The 22,211-nt window shown below is 37.6% G+C and overlaps 1 protein-coding gene across 2 annotated transcripts in view; it reads right to left on the bottom strand.

Moving 5' to 3' along the window:
• ME1 (malic enzyme 1) overlaps positions 1–22,211 on the bottom strand; it is a 240,954-nt gene that overhangs the window by 98,456 nt on the left and 120,287 nt on the right. For both annotated transcript variants that reach the window (XM_025382567.1, XM_025382566.1), the window contains one exon: positions 5,912–6,015. In XM_025382567.1, the coding sequence (XP_025238352.1) occupies positions 5,912–6,015 (104 nt within the window). The remainder of the gene's footprint in view (positions 1–5,911; positions 6,016–22,211) is intronic.

Here is a 22,211-nt window from a genome sequence, read left to right on the forward strand (position 1 = left end):
TTCTGAAGTTAAAGCTACTAAGTTTTGCAGGTGGCCTGGGTACAAAGTGGTAATTCCAACATTTTTAGTCGCAGGAACAGGAAGAATGGGGCTGCCATTTACTGAGATGGGAAAGGCTGCAACAGGAGCAGGGCTGGGGGTGAGTGGGAGATTGGGAGTCCAAGTCTGGACGTGTTACAATGCTATGTCTATTACAGATCTAAGTAGAAATGTCAAGGAAGAGTTTTACCACAGGATTCTGAAGTTCAGAGAAGAGGTACAGGTTAGAGATAAAGATTTGGGAGTCACAAATATAAAGATGTATGACTTGATGAGATTATCAAGGAAGTAGAGATAAATAGCAAAAAGAAAAGTTTCAAGCTTCAAGCCCCGAAGCATTTTAATGCATATAGGTGGCAGGGAGTGGGGAAGATGAAAAGGAATAAACTGAGGAAAAGTACAAAGTAACAATCAGCGAGGTAGGAGGAAAGCAAGGGGAGTGTGCTATCCTGGAAGCAAAGAGAAGAAATTCTGTATGTTGGGCTTCAAATTTTTCCTTTACCTGTATTCTTAAAGTATTTTCTTAACCTATATACTCAGACGTAGAATTACTAGGCCCAATTGATACATTTATTGGACAGGCCAGTACTAGGAAATGGATTTGTGCTACTCCACTAGAGATGCTAATTAATATCCAAGCTAATTAATCATTACTTTCCGAATTCAGTAATTACATTGAATATCATAATATGCCTCTCAGATCCCCCACTGTTGTCCTGGGGGTTGCCTCAGCTGCAGAGTCCTTTCACCATAGACCATGACCTACGCTCTTCCCCAGAGTGACCTACATCCAGGGACTAACTGATGCAGGAATATAAAGCCTTGACCATCTCAGCCCAGCTGGTAACAACTCTGAAAAGCCACTGTAGCTTCAGAGTTCCCCACAGGATCAGGGAAAGCTGTCATCGTGCCTGCAGGCAGCTCAACTTCTCCCTCTGCCCATTCCTGCTTCCTTTGCTGTTTCTTCCACAGAGTTTAGTCTCAAGGGCACTTCTTAAAAACTTCTTAAACACTAAACTTCATTTCCAAATGTGCCTCCCAGGTAACCTAATCTTGGAATAGTCTGAGAAAGCTGGTAATAAGACGGGGCTTTGGTGCTAGTTAACTCACTGCCACAGTGGTAATGAGGACCCCACCACTGGTAGAAGATGGAGCACACACCCGGTCCAAGGTAGCAGTCCAACTATTAAAACTCACCAGAGGTGAGCTGAGATGTTGGGAAGGGAACATCTTAGTTAGAATGGTATTTCAGATGTTTGAGAAATACGAGAGAAGTAGTAACTATAAGGACAATGGAAAAAACACAAAAAGCTCAGAGAAAGTAACTGCCAAGAAGAAAGCCAGAGGGCCTTCTTTGTAAATACAAAGATGTTCTCAGCTTCTGTAGCTGTTGGGTAAAGAAAGTTGATGTCCAGAAACAGGGCTTAATCATCAGAATATTCACGCTCCCAAACTCAATGAAAGCAGATCTGCTAAGTCAGAATCCTAGTTAGAAAAGAATGGGAATTTGCCACATGGAATGGGATGTCTGGCTTGATGTCTTCTGAAATCCTGAATCCCCAGATTCCCCCAGAGCTTTCTAATCTCACAAAGTGGCCTTCCCCTTCTTTCTTGGGACAATAAGGATAGAGATTTCATCCCTATAAGATAACATGTGCCCCTTAACTACCATCTACCTCTGCCTCCCCTGCAGATCCCTGGGCCAATAACTAAGGTTTTATCACAATATAACCTATCTGGGACACACTAGAGTTAATAAAGAAAGAAAGAGACTTTACCCCAAAGGAGCCACAAGACCTAGATAGTTTGTATTAGCCAGGAGAATACATGTAGAATTAAATGTTGAGGGTGTTTGATTAAAAGGGCTGGAACCTAAGAAAAGGCAGAGCTTACTGATTTGCAGGCACTCTCTTGAGATGCAGGATTTAACATGGGCAAGAATCCCAGAAGATGGTCCAAACTCACTACTAGGATGGTTCCTAGAAATATGGACAAATTAATGGCTGATACTCATATGACTGAAATGCCAGGAATGCTGTGGCAGATGGCAGAAGAGGGGATTGCAAGGCTCAGAGAACTGGGCAGTCTGGTATATAGATACGAGGTAAAAGCCAGAAAATCCTTAAGATGAATATATACCACAGGAAGACCCAGAAAACACACCATTTCCCAAAGCCATAAGGAATATGCCAATGAGAAGACACCAATATTACTAAAAATCTCAGAGGTGGTTCTCCCCTGAAGGTCAGGAGTGACAGAAGAAAAGGATGATATATAACCAGGCTGACTGATAGCAATGAGGATGCTGAGACCAAGTGAGAATGCTTAACCATCAGAAGCCAGGTAGACACAATTATCATAAGAGCGGCAAAAGTGGTGTGTGTGTGTGTGTGTGTGTGTGGCTGGCTAACCCACAAAACATTATTGAGATAATTAATGGAATCTTGCATCCCTAGAGGCAAAACAGAGAGCTAACAAAGCTACTACTCAATATTTACCATCAAAAGAAACCAAAGATGAATGACCACACAGTTGAGTGTAGCTGCCCCAGTGAAGTCACAATCTCTTGCTCAGCTTCCAAACCTGAGTTAATTTTTAGACCCAGAACCCACAAACTGAAGAAGAGGCCTAGTTCCCAGAAGAAAGAACCTTTTAACACCATGACAAGAGTACAGGATAATAATCCCCCCAATATTTATCCACAGGGAACTACAGTCCTTTATCCAAGTAACTGGGCACTGGAGAAGGACTATCCAAATGTTTGAGGACTAATGAGCACACAGTTGACACTGATACCTGGTGACCTGAAGCATCAAAATGCTGTTCCCCTTTCCCTTTTAGAGTAGAGGCTTATAGGAGCCAGTAATAAATGGAGCCCCAGCCAAAGTCTGGCTCAAAATAGGTCCACTGTGACCACAGATCCACCTAGTGGTGATTCCTCAGACCCTAAATGTGTAATCAGAAAAGACAGACTTGGTAAGTGCCACAAGACTCTCATCAAATCCTCATTGTGGAGAAGACCAAGAGGAAGAATTTGAAGCTGCTCTACCCCAAACCTACCAAGATGGCAAATAAAAAAACCAACATAGCATTGAAGGAGGAAGAGGGGGAGGTTGATGGGCATTGAAGGAGAAAGAGGGGGAGGTTGATGGGCAGAAATTAATGTCCATGTAAGTATCTAAACAGCATGCAGGGGTGGTCCCAACTAAGTTATCCATGGCTGTTGGTGGGTCCATGTTGCACTATAACTTCTGTACTACGCCCTTTCTTCCAAAGAGGTTTATCCCAAAGGTACTCCATTATTATTATCATTATTTTTTAAGAAAGAGTCTTGCTCTGTTGCCCAGGCTGGAGTGCGGTGGTGTGATCTTGGCTAACTGCAACCTCCACCTCCTAGGTTCAGGTAATTCTAGTGTTTCAGCCTCCAAGTAGCTGGGATTACGGGCATACACCACCATGCCTGGCTAATGTTTCTGTATTTGTTAGTAGAGACAGGGTTTCGCCATGTTGGCCAGGCTGGTATCCAACTCCTGGCCTTAAGTGATCCGCTTGCCTCGGCCTCCCAAAGTGCTGGGATTACAGGTGTGAGCCACTGTGCCCAGCCCAAGGGTACTCCTTAATAAACTCTATCTCAGAGTCTGATGTCTAGGTAACCTGTAACAATCATTTCCCACTTTGAATTTAAGTTATGTTTCTTTTAAAAATAATCTTGGGTTTATCTTCAGTACAACTTCTCAATTTAATTGGGTAGTGTTAGGTTTCACATCTAAATCATTTTCCTGAAACAATGTTATGACAGAGGTTTTTTTTTAGTCTTTCGCATTTTTCTCTGGAACTACAACCCCTGATTTATAGGTGATCTCTACATTTAAAATTATTGTTGACACTTGTCAATCCCTGTTTCCTTACAAAGAACTTAGGTAACTCCTCAATTCCACATTAAAAAAACAACAGTTTTCCTGATTCTGGATTGACACAAAATATTCAAAATTCACTCATATCTCATTTTTTCCCAAAAGCTTTTCATTGGTTCCCAATAATAAAAATTCCTTCTCCCCTTATTTCATCAGCACTTACGTGTACCTAACTTGTTAGCAGTGTCTGTTTATTAAAGTTGTCTCATTTAGATAGACTTTATTCCAGATTGCATTTCCATTCCTTTTATACAGCCTTACACTATTATCTATACAATCTCTTGATTAATGGTGCTACTGAGAAGTTGGATAATTTCAAAACCTTACATGAGCGTTTCACAAGATAAGCCACTTTAAATATGAAAAGCTATTAGAAATTAACTGTATTATGTGACCTCAAAAAAACTGCAGAGTTTCTCAACTATTTCTATAAATAAGTATAGTTTAATGAAATAGGTTAAATAATTACAATAAATAAATCAAGCATGTGGTTCTAAAATGTAGTCCATACTAATTGACAAATGTACTCAGCATTAAAACCTTGAGTAATGAGAGGTTAAATGCATTCTAAATGTTGTGCAAGCTGATGAAAGCACTTTCTGCTGTTGGATACAACTTCTTAAAAATAAACATTATAATAAAAAGAAACCAGAAGTGCATCTCTAGTTACAGTTAATTCTAGTGATGACTTTATTTCTAAGAAAAACCAAGGCAACATATGTGTTTTTAAATAGCATGTGGTTTCTGTGGTTATACAGTAACCAAGGGATGACTGTCAGTGTGATAAAATTCTCTTCGAATATATTACTAAATTATGGAGGGAGCCTCTTTTCTGGAAAAAAAAATGGAAAAATTTACTATAGCATCTGGCCCACAATCAAATGTTTACTTGAAAAGATGAAAATACAGGTTGAGCATCCCTAATCCAAAAAATCCAAAATCCAAAATGCTCCAAAATCTGAAACTTTTTGAGCGCTGATATGATGCCGCAAGTTACCCTGAATACATTATGTTTTTCATTGCATTAATGGTATATTAACTATGTTTTTTGCTGTTAAGGATTTATGTGTGATAAGTGCAAAAAAATGAGTGCTTATTGGTAGCATATAAAATTCAGAGCCAGGGATAATGGTGATGCCAAACAACCATACACTGTCCACATGGGTAGCTGAGATAGTGACATCTTTGCCTCTGATGGTTCAATGTACATAAACTTGGTTTTACACACAAAATTATTTAAACTTTTGCATAAATTACCTTTAGGCTATGTGTATACGATTTATAAGAAACATAAATAAATTTTGTGTTTAGATATGGGTACCATCTCATTATATATATGCAAATATTTCAAAATCTGCATAAACACTAATGGTTTCAGGTGATTTGGATAAGAGACACTCAACCTATATAGTACTGCATTTTAATCAAATATAGTTTTAATCAGATATGTGTGGATCATGATGGACTGCCCTGTTCTTGCTCCATTCTGGACCCCTGTGGACTCTACCAACTCATGCTCAATCCCCACCTCTTTTTCTGCTTTTCCTTTGTGGCTGGTGGTTGACCATAAAAGAGTCAAATATCAGCCACAAAGATGACTGAAGATCAGATTTCACCATCAACCAGAAAGTATAGATTGTCAATAAACATAAAAAGGTGTACAGGTAATTTAGTCACTGGTCACTGTCTCCTTTACCATAATTATGCATTTCAACAGCCACAGGTTCTAAAGATTCTTGTAAAAAAAAAGTAGATTCAGGGATAGCAACGGAGATAATCTTTTCTGGATAGACACATGATATTATCATTTGTCCGTTAACAGTTATGAGGAAATAGATAGGATATATGCATTCAAATTACTTCTAATTATTAAACCATATTGCATAAATCTTTGATTTTTTAATAGTCTGTCACGTTATTGTTACTGACTAAAATATAGATAAAATAAAGATACATACTTGGAAGAAACCGACTCCATGAATTCGTCCAAAAAATCATCATATTCAGAACCTCTTACTCTTCTCTGCCGTAGTCCAATGTAGAGTGGATCTTTAAGTAACTCCTATTTTAAAAAGTACCATAAAAAGAGAAATAACTATAACCAAGTCATTTATTGAGCCTTAGTTTCTTAATCTGTATAAAAGGGATAAAAATAGAAATAAAATCTTACCATACTGATTCAGAATTTAACCTACAGGGTAATTACTTAATGTTACATAGAATATATTGTAGTATTTATACACCAAATAAGAAAAATAATTCCTGCCCAGGAGCAGTGGCTCACACCTGTAATCCCAACACTTTGGGAGGCCGAGGCAGGCCAATCATGAGGTCAGGAGATCAAGACCATCCTGGCTAACACAGTGAAACTCCGTCTCTACTAAAAATACAAAAATTAGCCAGGTGTGGTGGTGCGCACCTGTAGTCCCAGCTACTTGGGAGGCTGAGGCAGGAGAATTACTTGAACCTGGGAGGTGGAGGTTGCAGTGAGCCGAGATCACACCACTGTACTGCAGCCTAGGTGACAGAAGGAGACTCTGTCGCAATAAAAAAAAAAAAAAAGGAAAGAAAAATAATTCCTAAATGTTAACATTCTAGACTATTCTGAGGAAAACAAAAGAAAATTAAAATATTTCACTTGTGTTAATTAGAAAAGTTCAATTGAGATTTTACAGACAAAGGCAATCACACAGAGAAATAACATTTAGTTTTGAAATACTAGCTTAAAGAATGGAAAGATAGCAATTCCTTTCTTAATTTTACACTTCCAAAAGCAAAACCATCAAACAACAGTTTTATTTTACCTTTACTATGGTAGTTAACAGACTTTAAAATAAATATTTTTAGCCTTTACTACTGTTTTCTTAAACTTTTTAACTTTACACAGTTTAAGTTGTTTCTTAAACTAAGAACGTTGCCCTGTATAAGTTTTGGTATATATAATATGTAATATCACTTTTATTAAATCAGTTTTGAAATTGAGATATAATTTAAATACAATATAACATACCCATTCATAACAAAATCTCAGTAAACTAGAAGCAGAAAGGAACTTCCTCAATGCAATAAAGGACATCTATGAAAAACCCACATCTAGTAGCATATTTAGCAGTGAAAGACTGAGTGCTCTACACTTAAGATAGGGAACAAGACAAGGATATTTACCCTCATCGCTTCTACTCAACACTATACTGGAGACCCTAGCTATTACAATAAGGCAAGAAAAAGAAAGAAATATAGTTTGAAAAAAAAAAAGAAACAAAACCTCTTTTATTTGTACACACGATTGTGTACATAGAAAATACTAAGAAATCTACCAAAAAAAATCCCAGTAGAAAAAAATACATGAACTTAACATAATCACAGGTTATAAAGTAAATATACACAAATCAATTGTACTTGCAATGGACAGTTAAAAATGAAACAAAATATACAACTCTATTTATAATACCAGCCCAAAATGCAAAATTCATAGGGACATATTTAAGAAAATACGTGTAAGACCTGCACACTGGAAAATACAAAATATTGCGGAAAGAAACTCAAAAAGACTTAAATTGGGAATAACCTGCAAAAATAAGTAAATAAATAAATAAATAAATAAGACCAAAGTGACACCTTCAGTAACCTAGAATAGAGAAAATTGAAATAATGAATTTGTGAATCTGGCTAATGAGATTTCCAGGCAGAATGCTGACTTGGTTTCTTGTGGCTATATAATAAGGTCTAAAACAGAGAAGAGCTAGAGAAGAAAATGTTCAGTTTGTGAGCAAAACTGAAGGAATATAGGACACAGGATTTGCTGGTAAAAGATGTGCATAGTAAAATAAGGTCTTCAAAGATCAAATTAAGTATGTGGTTTTAATAACTTTTTCAGAAATCTCTGAATGATTTAAAGTGAAGACTAATAGATCACCTTAACTAGACAAAAGGAACTGGTCGAATAACATTCCGACATGCCAGCCAATATAGGAAGGAGCCTATTTTGAAAAGAATTGCGAATGGAGCCTCTGTCACATTGAGTAGACTATAATCTGATACAGAGAGGGCCTAAAGAGTTTTTAAGGGCATGGTACTATCTTGGATTATTAAGATTGAGACACTTCAAAATGAAAATTAATTATCTGGGTCCTCAATTTTCTGTAGTCAGTAAGCAGACTGAGAAAGTTATTCAGCTGCTAATACAGATCATTTCTTATGAAAGAGGAAGGATATCTCAGAGGACAGAGCCAAGAACCCAGAGGGCAAAACCAAAAGCCTAAAAAAGAACCATGAACTACAGAACCACCCTGAGGAAACTGAATGGGCCCTACTCAAAGAATATTCCCTTCTCTTCCCCATGTAGGTGGCCTGGCAACATGTGTCCCGTGAGATTTCAGAATTGCTATGTACTATTTAGAGCCATATGATTCCTACTCCTCCAGCTTTGAATGAGAATGTTGATGGTGGTTATTCTGTCCCTGCCTCACCATTGTATGTTTGATGTGTGGGAACACAGAAATGAGTTCCACCAAGGAGCAAAACCCAAGAAACGTCATTTGCATCTAGACCAGATTTAGATGACAATATCTTGAACTTTGGACCTGCTGCTATTAGTGGGATGAAACTTTTGAAATCCTAGGATGGTGATGAGCACATTTTGCATGTGGAATGTGACCAATTTCTGAAGAATGAGAACCGATGTGGAGAAAGGCCCAGCTGTGCCAGGCATCCTAGCCTTCCTAGCCATTCCAGTCCAAACTGCCAGCCCACAGAATCATAAACATTAATAAAACAGTAATTGTTTTAAGCCACTGAGATGGTGATGTTAAGAAGGTTAAACCTTCGGATGTTAAGAATAATCTGAAGAGGAGTTTACTTAAAGCCAATAGAAATGATAGCCTTTCTTCACACTTGTTGTCCTGTTGTAATTAGTAATGTCACTCTCTGTCATTATGAAATTGTTTTGGTTTGGCCAGTATATCCTATGTATAATGTATTGCATAAGAAGAGTTAAGGATTTCCAGCTAGCTGAAAGTTAACAAGTTATATCACATAAATGTATTTCAGATGAAATGTAAAAACTGAAACCAAGTGCTGCTATAAAGTGCAGCTGTTCCTTAAGGCATAAAAACTCTAAACAATCTACTGGCAGGCTTCTGAGCAGCTGAGGTTGAAGTGCCAATGTGCTACTAATGACTGCCAGAATTAAAATACTTTCTACACGTCTAGAATATATTTAGACTTCTAAAATGTGAATTAGAAAAATAACAAAATTGAGAAAAAAATGTTACATGTTTCTCCTTCTCTTTTCTCCCTCCTTTCCCATGTTAATGATTAAAGTATACACCATAAAGAAGTCTGACTACAATGTAGTCAATTACAAAGATTTATGAACAAGACAGAGATTTTGAAGTAAATCAGAAAGTTAAAAAGTTCTCGATTCCCGGGTAAGATGACCAAATAGGAACAGCTCCGGTCTGCAGCTCGCAGCAAGACCAATGCAGAAGGTGGGTGATTTCTGCATTTCCAATTGAGGTACCCAGTTCATGTCACTGGGACTGGTTAGACAGTGGGTACAGCCCACAGAGGGCAAGGAGAAGCAGGGTGGGGCATCGCCTCACCCGGGAAGCACAAGGGGTTGGGGAACTCCCTCCCCTCGCCAAGGGAAGCTGTGAGGGACCCTGCCCTGAGGGACCATGCACTCTGGCCCAGATACAATACTTTTCCCATGGTCTTCACAACCCACAGACCAGCAGATTCCCTTGGGTGCTTGCACCACAAGGGCCCGGGTTTCAAGCACAACACTGGGCAGTTATTTGGGCAGGCACCAAGCTAGCTGCAGGAGTTTTATTCCATACCCCAGTGGCACCTGGAATGCCAGCGAGACAGAACTATTCACACCCCTGAAAAGGGGGCTGAAGCCAAGGAGCCAAGTGGTCTTGCTCAGCAGATTCCATCCCCATGGAGTCCAGCAAACTAAGATCCACCGTCTTGAAATTCTTGCTCCAGCACAGTAGTCTGACCTGGGACACTCGAGCTTGGTGTAGGGAGGGATGTCCATCATTACTGAGGCTTGAGTAGGCAGTTTTCCCCTCACAGTGTAAATAAAGCCACTGGGAAGTTTGGACTGGGTGAAGCCCACTGCAGCACCACAAAGCCACTGTAGCCAAACTGCCTCTCTAGATTCCTCCTCTCTGGACAGGGCATCTCTGAAAGAAGGGCAGCAGCCCCAGTCAGGGGCTTATAGATAAAACTCCTATCTCCCTGGGACAGAACACCTGAGGAAAGGGGCAGCTGTGGGCACAGCTTCAGCAGACTTAAACATTCCTGCCTGCTGCCTCTGAAGAGAGCAGCAGATCTCCCAGCACAGCATTCGAGCTCTGCTAAGAAACAGACTGCCTCTTCAAGTGGGTCCCTGACTCTTGTGCCTCCTGACGGAGAGACACCTCCCAGCAGGGGTCAACAGACACCTCATACAGGAGAGCTCCAGCTGGCATCTGGCAGGTGCCCCTCTCAGGGGAAGCTTGCAGAGGAAGGAACAGGCAGCAATCTTTGCTGTTCTGCAGCCTCCGCTGGTGACACCAAGGCAAACAGAGACTGGAGTGGACCTCCAGCAAACTCCAGCAGACCTGCAGAAGAGGAGATTGACTCTTAGAAGGAAAACTAACAAACAGAAAGAAAGAGCATGAACATCAACAAAAAGGATGACCATGCAAAAACTCCATCCAAAGGTCACCAACAGCCAAGACTAAAGGTAGATAAATCCATGAAGATGAGCAAAAACCAGCACAAAAAGGCTGAAAATTCAAAAAACCAGAATATCTCTTCTTCTCCAAAGGATCACAACTCCTCACCAGCAAGGGAACAAAACTGGACAGAGAATGAGTTTGACTAATTGACAAAAGTAGGCTTCAGAAGATGGGTAATAACAAACTCCTCCGAGCTAAAGGAGCATGTGCTAACTCAATGCAAGGAAGCTAAGAACCTTGATAAAAGGTCAGAGGAATTGCTAACTAGAATAACCAATTTAGAGAAGAACATAAATGACCTGATGGACCTGAAAAACACAGCATGAGAACTTCATGAAGCATACACAAGTATCAATAGCTGAATCAATCAAGTAGAAGAAAGGATATCAGAGATTGAAGATCAACTTAAGGAAATAAAGTGTGAAGACAAGATTAGAGAAAAAAGACTGAAAAGGAATGAACAAACCCTCCCGGAAATATGGGACTATGTGAAAAGACCAAACCGACATTTGGTTGGTGTACCTGAAAGTGAGAGGGAGAATGGAAACAAGTTGGAAAACACACTTCAGGATATTATCCAGGAGAACTTCACCAACCTATCAAGACAGGTCAACATTCAAATTCAGGAAATACAGAGAACACCACAAAGATACTCCTCGACAAGAGCAACCCCAAGATGCATAATCGTCAGATCCACCATGGTTGAAATGAAGAAAAAAATTTAAGGGCAGTGAGAGAGAAAGGTCGGATTATCCACAAAGGGAAGCCCATCAGACTAACAGCGGATCTCTCTGCAGAAATCCTATAAGCCAGAAGAGAGTGGGGGCCAATAATCAACATTCTTAAAGAAAAGAATTTTCAACCCAGAATTTCATATTGAGCCAAGCTAGGCTTCATAAGTAAAGGATAAATAAAATCTTTACAGACAAGCAAATGCTGAGGGATTTTGTCACCACCAGGCCTGCCTTACAAGAGCTCCTGAAGGAAGTACTGAATATGGAAAGGAAAAACCAGTGCAGGCACTGCAAAAACAAACCAAAATGTAAAGATCATTGACATTTTGAGGAAACTGCATCAACTAGTGGGCAAAATAACCAGCTAGCATAATAATGACAGGATCAAATTCAAACATAACAATATTAACCTTAAATGTAAATGGGCTAAATGCCCCAATTAAAAGACAGACTGGTAAACTGGATAGTCAATACCCATCAGTGTGCTGTATTCAGGAGACTTATCTCACATGCAAAGACACACATAGGCTCAAAATAAAGGGATGGAGGAAGATTTACCAAGCAAATGGAAAGCAAAAAAACAAAAACAAAAACAAAACCAGGGATTGCAATCCTGGTCTCCGATAAAACAGACTTTAAACCAACAAAGATCAAAAGAGACAAAGAAGGCCATTACATAATGGTAAAGGGATCAATTCAACAAGAAGAGCTAACTATCCTAAATACATGTGCACCAATACAGGAGCACCCAGATTCATAAAGCAAGTTCATAGAGACCTACAAAGAGACATAGACTCCCATAAAATAATAGTGGGAGACTTTAACACCCACTGTCAATATGAGACAGATCAACAAGACAGAAAATTAACACAGATATTCAGGACTTGAACTCAGCTCTGGACCAAGCGGACCTAATAGATATCTACAGAACTCTCCACTCCAAATCAACAGAATATACATTCTTCTCAGCACCACACGGCACTTATTCTAAAATTGACCCCACAATTAGAGGGAAAACACTCCTCAGCACATGCAAAAGAAAGGAAATCATAATAAACACTCACTCAGACCACAGTACAATCAAATTACAACTCAGGATTAATAAACTCACTCAAAACCACACAACTACATGGAAACTGAACAACCTGTTCCTGAACGACTACTTGGTAAGTAATGAAATTAAGACAGAAATAAATAAGTTCTTTGAAACCACTGAGAGCAAAGACACAATGTACTAGAATCTCTGGGACACAGCTAAAGCCGTATTTAGAGGGAAAGTTATAGCACTAAATGCCTACAAGAGAAAGGGGGAAAGATCTAAAATTGACACCTTAACATCACAATTAAAAGAACTAGAGAAGCAAGAGCAAACAAATTCAAAAGCTAGCAGAAGATGAGAAATAACTAAGATCAGAGCAGAACCGAAGGAGATAAAGACATGAAAAATCCTTAAAAAATAGATGAATCCAGGAGCTGGTTTTTTGAAAAGATTAACAAAATAGACTGCTAGCCAGACTAATAAAGAAGAAAAGAGAGAAGAATCAAATAGAAACAATAAAAAATGATAAAGGGGAGATCACCATTGATCCCACAGAAATACAAACTAACATCAGAGAATACTGCAAACACCACTACAAATAAACTACCAAATAAACTAGAATATCTAGAAGAAATGGATAAATTCCTGGACACAAACACCCTCCCAAGACTAAAGTAGGAAGAAGTTGAATCCCCGAATAGACCAATAACAGGTTCTGAAATTGAGGTAGTCATTATGGTCTAACAACAACAACAACAACAACAACAACAACAACAACAGCCCAGGGAGACAGATTACAGCCAAATTCTACTAGGAGCTGGTACCACTCCTTCTGAAACTATTCCAAACAATAGAAAAAGAGGGGCTCCTCTCTAACTCATTTTATCAGATCAGCATTGTCCTGATACCAAAACTTGGCAGAGACACAACAAAACAAGAAAATTTCAGGCCAATATCCCTGATGAACATTGACGCAAAAATCCTCAATAAAATACTTGCAAACCGAATACAGCAGCACATCAAAAAGCTTATTCGCCATGATCAAGATGGCTTCATCCCTTCATCCCTGGGATGCAAGGCTGGTTCAACATATGCAAATCAATAAATGTAATCCATCACATAAACAGAACCAATAACAAAAACCACATGATTACCTCAATAGATGCAGAAAAGGCCTTCGATAAAATTCAACACCCCTTCATGCTAAAAATGCTCAATAAACTAGATATTGATGAAACATATCTCAAAATAATAAGAGCTATTTATGCCAAACCGGTGGACAATATCATACTGAATGGACAAAAGCTGGACGCATTCCCTTTCAAAACTGGCACAAGACAAGGATGCCCTCTCTTACCACTCCTATTCAACACAGTATTGGAAGGTCTGGCCAGGGCAATCAGGCAAGAGAAAGAAATAAAAGGTATTCAAATAGGAAAAGAGGAAGTCAAACTGTCTCTCTTTGCAGATGACATGATAAAATCCATTGTCTCAGCACAAAAACTCATTAAGTTGATAAGCAACTTCAGCAAAATCTCAGGATACAAAATCAATATGTAAAAATCACAAGCCTTCCTATACACCAATAATAGGCAAATAAAGAGTCAAATCATGAGCGAACTCTCATTCACAATTGCTACCAAGAGAATCAAATACCTAGGAATACAGCTAACAAGGGATGTGAAGAACCTCTTCAAGAACTACAAACCACTGCTTAGGGAAGTAAGAGAGGACATAAACAAATGGAAGAACATTCCATGCTCATGGATAGGAAGAATCAATATTGTGAAAATCACCATAGTGCCCAAAGTAATTTATAGATTCAATGTCATTCCCATCAAACTACCATTGACCTCCTTCATCAAATTAGAAAAAAACTACTTTAAATTTCATATGGAACCAAAAAAGAGCCCATATAGCCCAGACAATCCTAAGCAAAACAAAACAAAACAAAAAGCCGGAGGCATCAAGCTACCTGACTTCAAATTATACTACAAGGCTTCAGTAACCAAAACAGCATGGTATTGGTACCAAAACAGATATATAGACCAATGGAATAGAACGGAGGCCTCAGAAATAACACAACACATCTACAGCTATATGACAAATCTGACAAAAACAAGCAATGGGGAAAGGATTCCCTATTTAATAAATGGTGTTGGGAAAACTGGCTAGCCATATGCAGAAAACTGAAACTGGACCCTTTTCCTTACAACTTATACAAAAATTAACTCAATATGGATTAAAGATTTAAACATAAGACCTAAAACCATAAAAGCCCTAGAAAAAAACCTTGGGAATACCATTTAGGCCATAGGCATGGGCAAATATTTCATGACTAAAACACCAAAAGCAATGGTAACAAAAGCAAAATTGACAAGTGGGATCTAATTAAACTAAAGAGCTTCTGCACAGCAAAAGAAACTAGCATCTGAGTGAACAGGCAACCTACAGAATGGGAGAAATTTTTGCAATCTGTCCATCTGGCAAGGGGATAATATCCAGAATCTACAAGGAACTTAAATTTACAAGAAAAAAAAAAAACAAAACACTCCATCAGAAAGTTGAAAAAGGATATGAACAGACATTTTCAAAAGAAGGCACGTATGTGGCCAAAAAACATAAAAAAAGCTCATCATAACTGTTCATTAGAGAAATGCCAATCAAAACCACAATGAGATATCATCTCATGCCAGTAAGAATGGCAATTGTTAAAAAGTCAGGAAACAACAGATGCTGGAGAGGACATGGAGAAATAGAAATGTTTTTACACTGTTGGTGGGAGTGTAAATTAGTTCAACCACTGTGGAAGACAGTGTGGTGACTCCTCAAGGATCTAGAAACAGAAAAATCATTTGACCCAGCAATCCCATTACTGGGTATATACCCAAAGGATTATAAATCATTCTACGATAAAGACACATGCATACATATGTTTATTGAAGCACTGTTCACAATAGCAAAGACTTGGAACCAATCCAAATGCCCATCAATGTTAGACTGGATAAAGAAAATGTGGCGCATATACACCATGGAGTACTATGTAGCCATAAAAAATAATGAGTTCACGTCCTTTGCAGGGACTTGGATGAAGCTGGAAACCATCATTCTCAGCAAACTAACACAGGAACAGAAAACCAAACACCGCATGTTCTCACTCATAAGTGGGAGTTGAACAATGAGAACACATGGACACAGGGAGGGGAACATCACACAGCGGGGCCTGTCAGGGGGTGGAAGGCAAGGGGAGGGATAGCATTAGTAAATACCTAACGTGGATGACAGGTTGATGGGTATAACAAACCACCATGGCACGTGTATACCTATGTAACAAACCTGCATGTTCTGCACATGTATCCCAGAACTCGAAGTATAAAAAAAAATTCTTCCAATCATAATAACGTCCCTGTCAAAAATTAAGTTTTTTTAATTTCATAATTTTAATTAAGATAATTAAGGCTTGAATAATGACTGCATTCTCAAAGATTTGACTGACAAAAAAATTAGTATCTACAAAAAGCAATTTAACAACATTATTCCATTTTGATAATGGTTCCACAGACAAAGTAGACTGGTACAGAAGTGATATTAATTTACTGGATTAAAAACTTCTTATTGTCAGGAGCGAACACTCAATAGATCACTGTTAGAGAATAAACACTTGGTATTAAGCAAGCACTTAAAAAAGGGTGGAACTTCTTTAGCACAAGGTGTTACATTAAATGCATGTGGTGCCACTGAAGACTTATGAAAATTTACAAGCCTGACAAAAGGAAAAAGATTGGGGAAAAAGTAAGGAACAAGACATATGGAAATATAAGAGAGCTCAAAAAAGGAGATAAGGAGGGTATATGTTGGTAATTATACTAATTATCTTACTGTTAACATTATCTCAATTCTGGACCCTTCAGAGTTTATAACTGAAGCATCCATTTATTTGAAGTTAATACTAATCACTATCAAATCCTGGGCCCAAGTGATTCTCCTACCTCAGCCTCCCAAAGTGTTGGGATTACAAATGTGAGTCACTGAGCCTAGTCTCCTCCCAAAGTGTTGGGATTACAGATGTGAGTCACTGAGCCTAGTCTAATATTCTCTTACCGACCTGAAAGTATTCTTTAAATATTAAGAACATTATACAGCTTTATCTTCTATACGAATGTAACTATTCCTCATTTTAGCATTTATTTTTAAACTTTATTTATAATCTACAGAAAATTATTTTCTTTGTTACCATTTCTCCTCTTTTGTTACGGATTCTATAAAGATATATAAGTTTTGCTATTTTGTTGGCTCGTGTTATCAACAAGAATAAGCAAAGTAACCATCACATTCAGGTGAGTCTAAAACCAGTACCACTAAAATGTCAGCATGCATATGAGCTGGCATGACTGTTAAAAAGTGCTAGAAATAAAAATGATTAAAATTTAGTTGTGATTCAGTATGTCTGGAGTGTGGTGCAAAATTCTGCATTCTTAACACATGCCCCTGATAATTCTGAAGTGGTGAGGAACTGGTATTGTTAAGTTATTTCGAACTTGTATTACTAAGTTAAAATAAAACCATTCTACTTCCTACTAGGTTTCTGTCTCATTCAAATAAATTTTCTGTTTTGTTCTATACAATAAGTATTTCTAAAATTTACCTCAAAATTTCAAGGAGTTCCTGCTAGTTATAGTGTGTATAAAATCAAACTACAGAAAGACTCCATTCTCTTTCCCAAGGCACTAGTGTAGTGTCTCAGGAAATAGATAAATAAATTCTTGATAAAACCTATTATGATCTTCTAATTTAGAGAGGATGGGGCAAAATGAGACCACAAAGAGCAAGCAAATGAAACTCCAAACCAAAATTCTGGGAGTTGAGAATTTTCTTCTCTCCCCTGGCTTTACTAATGATGGTAATGAACTGGTATTCATTCCAATACAGGACCACTTGTCCGAAGTGGCAAGCAATATAAAAGGATAAAGGGTAGAAGTGAAGGCGGGCTGAAGGACAGATGATGATACTATAGTTGGTACCACGTGATAAGCAAAATAATGACTCCCCTCCCTACCCCAAAAATGCCCACACTCTAATCCCTGAGAACTGTGAATATGTTATCTTATGTGCTAAAAGAGACTTTACAGATGTGACTAAGGGTGAGTCCTTAAAAGTGAAAACTTTTCCTGGCTGAAGTCAGAGAAAGAGATGTAAGATGGAAGCAGGCCAGAGAAATGCTGCTATATTACTGGCTTTGAAAATGAATAAAGGGGGCCATGAACCAAGGAATGCAGGCAATCTAGGAGCCGGAAATGGCCAAGAAATGGAATATGGCCATACTGACACCTTTCGTAACTTTAACCTTTTGAGACTGTTGGCCTTGTGACCTACACATCTATAGGGAAAATGCATTTATGTTGTTTTAAGTCACTAAGTTTGTAACAATTTGTTACAGCTGCAATAGAAAACAAACACAGGCCACACTTTAGTGTCAACATCAGATTCTGTAGACAGGCTGGAAGATACACAAAGTCTATAAGGGTTTTCCTTCATTCAGTTTCTTTCCAACATAGCCGGTTCATGCCAAAGATGAAGACTACTTTCTGGAACACGCAGGGGAACTGTCTAAATGGGAAAGATCTCTCTTCAACTTTGCCAGTTCAACCTCCAATAAGGATTCTATATTAGGGTACACTGTACACATCAATCAGAGGCCAGACTAACCATAAAACTAGACACAGAAAAGCTGAGACCTGGAGCAATGGTTTAATAAGGAAAGAATAACTATGCAGAAATGACATTCTCCTACTCGTTCTGCCCATGACCTCTTGAGGACTGACCATGTGCTATGGGTTGAATAGTGTTGCCCCCAAATTCATATGTTGAATCCCTAACCCCAGTACCTCAGAATGTGATGTATTTGGAGACAGAGTGTTTAAAGAGGTAATTAAGTTAAATGAGGTCATTAGAGTGGGTCCTAATCCAATATGACTGGTCCTTTTAAGAAGAGAAAATTGGCCAGGTGCGGAGGCTCACGTCTGTAATCCCAGCACAGCACTTTGCGAGGTCGAGGCAAGTGGATCATGAGGTTCAGAGTTTAAGATCAGCCTGGCCAAGATGGTGAAACCCCATCTCTACTAAAAATACAAAAATTAGTCGGGCGTGGTGGCGGGTGCCTGTAATCCCAGCTACTTGGGAGGCTGAGGCAGAGAATTACTTGAACCTGGGAGGAGGAGGTTGCAGTGAGCCAAGATCATGCCACTGCACTCCAGCCTGGGCAACAGATGAGACTCCATCTCAAATTAAAAAAAAAAATAGAGAAAATTAGGATACAGACATACACGGAAGAAAAACTATATTAAGACACCAGAGGAAGATGGACATCTGTAAGTCAAGGACACAAACCACAGAAGAAACCAATCCTACAAACACCTTGATCTTGGACTTCCAGCCCCCAGAACTGTGAGAAAATAAATTTCTGTCAGTTAAGCCACCTAGTCTATGGCACTATGTTACAATAACCCTAAAAAACGAATATACCATATAACACATGAAAAGGTTCTTTAAGACACAATAATGTCCAAAGAAGCATGAAGGGAACACAAAGAACTTCTACTCAAATTATTTTTAGTCAAATAGCAAGCCTCAATATTAGTCATATACAAGAAAAAATAGACATATAATCAACATAATTTCTATGGAAATATTTGGCAACAGCAAAAAAAAAAAAAAGAGAGAAGGAATCAAACATGATATGCTCTAAAGAAAATTTACCTCAGGTAACAAGTAAATTTTATATAGTAACTGCTTCACAATTAAAGAAAATGTGGACTGTGAAATAAATAGATGAAAGATGAGATGAAAATATAAACACAAACACCCTACCTAATTTAATACTTAGTATTATTAACTTAAAGAATAAGAGTATTTTCGACCTTAACAAAATCAAAATGGCCATTATTTTAAAGTCAAAAAAACAATAGATGTTGGCACCATGTGGTGAAAAGGGAAAACTTATACATTGTTATTGGGAATGTAAATTAGAACATCGTCTATGGAAAACAATATGGATATTTCTCAAAGAACAAAAAGTAGATCTATTATTCAATCCAGCAATTCCACTACCAGGTATCTACCCAAAGGAAAAGAAGCCATTATATCAAAAAGACACCTGCACACGTGTGTTTATCACAGCACAATCTACAATTGTGAAGATATGAAATCAACCTCAAGTGCCCATCAACCAATGAGTGGATAAAGAAAGTTTTCACATATATATCATAGTATACCACTCAGCCGTAAGAAAGGATAAAACAATGTCCTTTGCAGCAACTTGGATGAAACTGGAGGCTATTAACCTAAATGAAATAACTCAGCAATGGAAAAGCAAATACCGCATATTCTCACTTATAAATGGAAGCTTAGCTATGGGTACATAGGAGCATACAAAGCAGTATAATGGACACTGGAGACTCAGATGGGAGGAGGGTAGGAGGTGGGTAAAGAATAAAAAATTATCTATTGGGTACAATGTTTTTCAGGTGACGGGTACACTAAAAGCTCAGAGTTCACCACTATATAATTCATCCGTGTAACCAAAAACCACTTGTACCCTTAAAGCTATTAAAATAAAAAATAAAAATAAAAGAATAACAATATTTTTTAGCCAAGTACTTCTGTGTACTTCTGTTTTGGTGTCTTAGTTCCTCAAATTTCCTTTAGTTGAAAGCTGCAGAAGCTTAAAAGCAGTCAGGCAAGTGTATCTTTATGGCAAGTGAAGAGTGTCTTATTAACTGGCAGCTAATTCCGTTTCTATTTTCATTACTATCCAGTACACGTAGGTATGATAAAAGAGGAAAACAGTTATAATTTGTATTAAAAGGGGATTTACTTTTATTAAAATTTGCTAGGTTATTCTGGATAAGAAACTAAGTGTTATTATCAAGTAGTTTCTATATTTTTATTATGAAGTGTAAAACTATGCAGAGATTCAAAAAAGCAATTAAGATTAAAAAGTATTACTACAGGAACATTTTGACTAAAATCAGTTTTCCACATGTGAAACTGTCACTACATAAAAACACCATTACATTTTAAACGAACTCATAGACTCAGTCATAATTAAGTTTTCCTTCTGTCTTCTCAGTAAAGCAGCAGTGAAAGAATAAATACAAAAAACAAAATGTCAGAATGAATAAAATGAGAACATTATGAGTGGCAACTCAGTTGATTCCAAATATTTTTCTATTCTTCACCACACATTATGAGTTAAAGACAATAAAAATTTAGATTAGGATGTTTTACAGGCTACAATTTTCTAACATATCTTCACTCCAAGAGCTCAAACAGAAAGTTATGTGTTGGAGTATTTCTATCTATTTTAAGCAACAGAAAAGTTAATCCAGAATCTTACACAGCTTCTATTTTTACCCTGAAAAGTACTGTATTGCTAATGGAATACAGTTGATATGTGTAGCTCAAAAGTCAATAAAATTAAGGGCAAATTGAGTCAAAGATGAAAACATATTTTGCTTAATAAATGCAGCATACCTTGATCAGTTTTTGGAAAAAAAAATACTTGCCCCAAAATTAATTCTTCTGATTAACCAAATAATATGTAACTATTTCTTTGCTTAAAAATGTCAAATACTATATAACATTAGCAGAATAGCAGAATAGAATATTGTTGCTATTGTGAATGAGTTAATTTTTAACTGGTTATTACAAGTACATAGAAAAGCTATTAAGTTTTCAATATTTGTTTTAAAGCAGCCACTTTACTGAGTGCTATAATTTGACCACAATATTTTTTAGTTGGTTTTCTTGGGTTTCAGTAATAAACATACTCCCTATAAATAATGATAATTTTGTCTTTTCCTGTCAGTTATATCCCCTTTGTTTTACTGTCTTATTACACAGGCTAGAATTTTCTGAATGATAAAAAAGAGAACAGCCGTGATAACAGGTGTCCTGTCTTTTAAAATAATGCCTCTAATATATCACCATTAATTATGATGTAGCTAATGGTTTGAATAGATTTCAAACATTATTTCAACATTAAAATATTCTGCAAGATCTTACTTGCCAATATTTTATAAAGAACTTTTGCTTCTACATCTATATTAATGTGAGGTAACATTTACTAAGTGCTCACAAAATGCCAGTCACAATTTTAAGCATTCTAAATGTATTAAACCATGACAGCTCTATGAGGTAATTACTCATTTTACATGAGCCAAACACAGAAACACCACTAGTAAGTGGTGAAACTGGGAGCAGTGGTAAATATGAGACTGCTTAGCAATTTCTTATTATGTGCTAATTTTTTTTACCAGGTTTGGATATCAAGGTTATGCTCTTTTTAAAAACTGAAATGTTAAGCTGTCAATTGTAATACGCTCTGGGACAGTTTATATAGCATAGGAACTATATTTCCTTAAAAGCTTGATGATCAAATCCTTAATCTTATCTGAGCTTAAAACTTAATTCTGCTTAACAATAAAATTTACATCTGTTTTCCTTTTTGTCTGTTTATCTCTTATACTTTTATTTATTCTGTGGATGGACTCGTGACAGTTTACAAGCATTCAACCAGTTTAAATAGGGCCTAATCCTTTTATCTAGTAGCTTAGCGACCATAACTGAGAGTCACCGGGTGAAGACTGGCCATTGCAGAAAGACTAACCATGTGATCTGGGGTAGGGCCTTTGCGTCATATAGTATAGGCCAACCTGGAGGCTGAGTTCAACCACCTGGACAATCAATCAATCAA

This window comes from Theropithecus gelada, chromosome 4, assembly GCF_003255815.1.
Source record: "Theropithecus gelada isolate Dixy chromosome 4, Tgel_1.0, whole genome shotgun sequence".
NCBI classification, from domain to species: domain Eukaryota; kingdom Metazoa; phylum Chordata; class Mammalia; order Primates; family Cercopithecidae; genus Theropithecus; species Theropithecus gelada.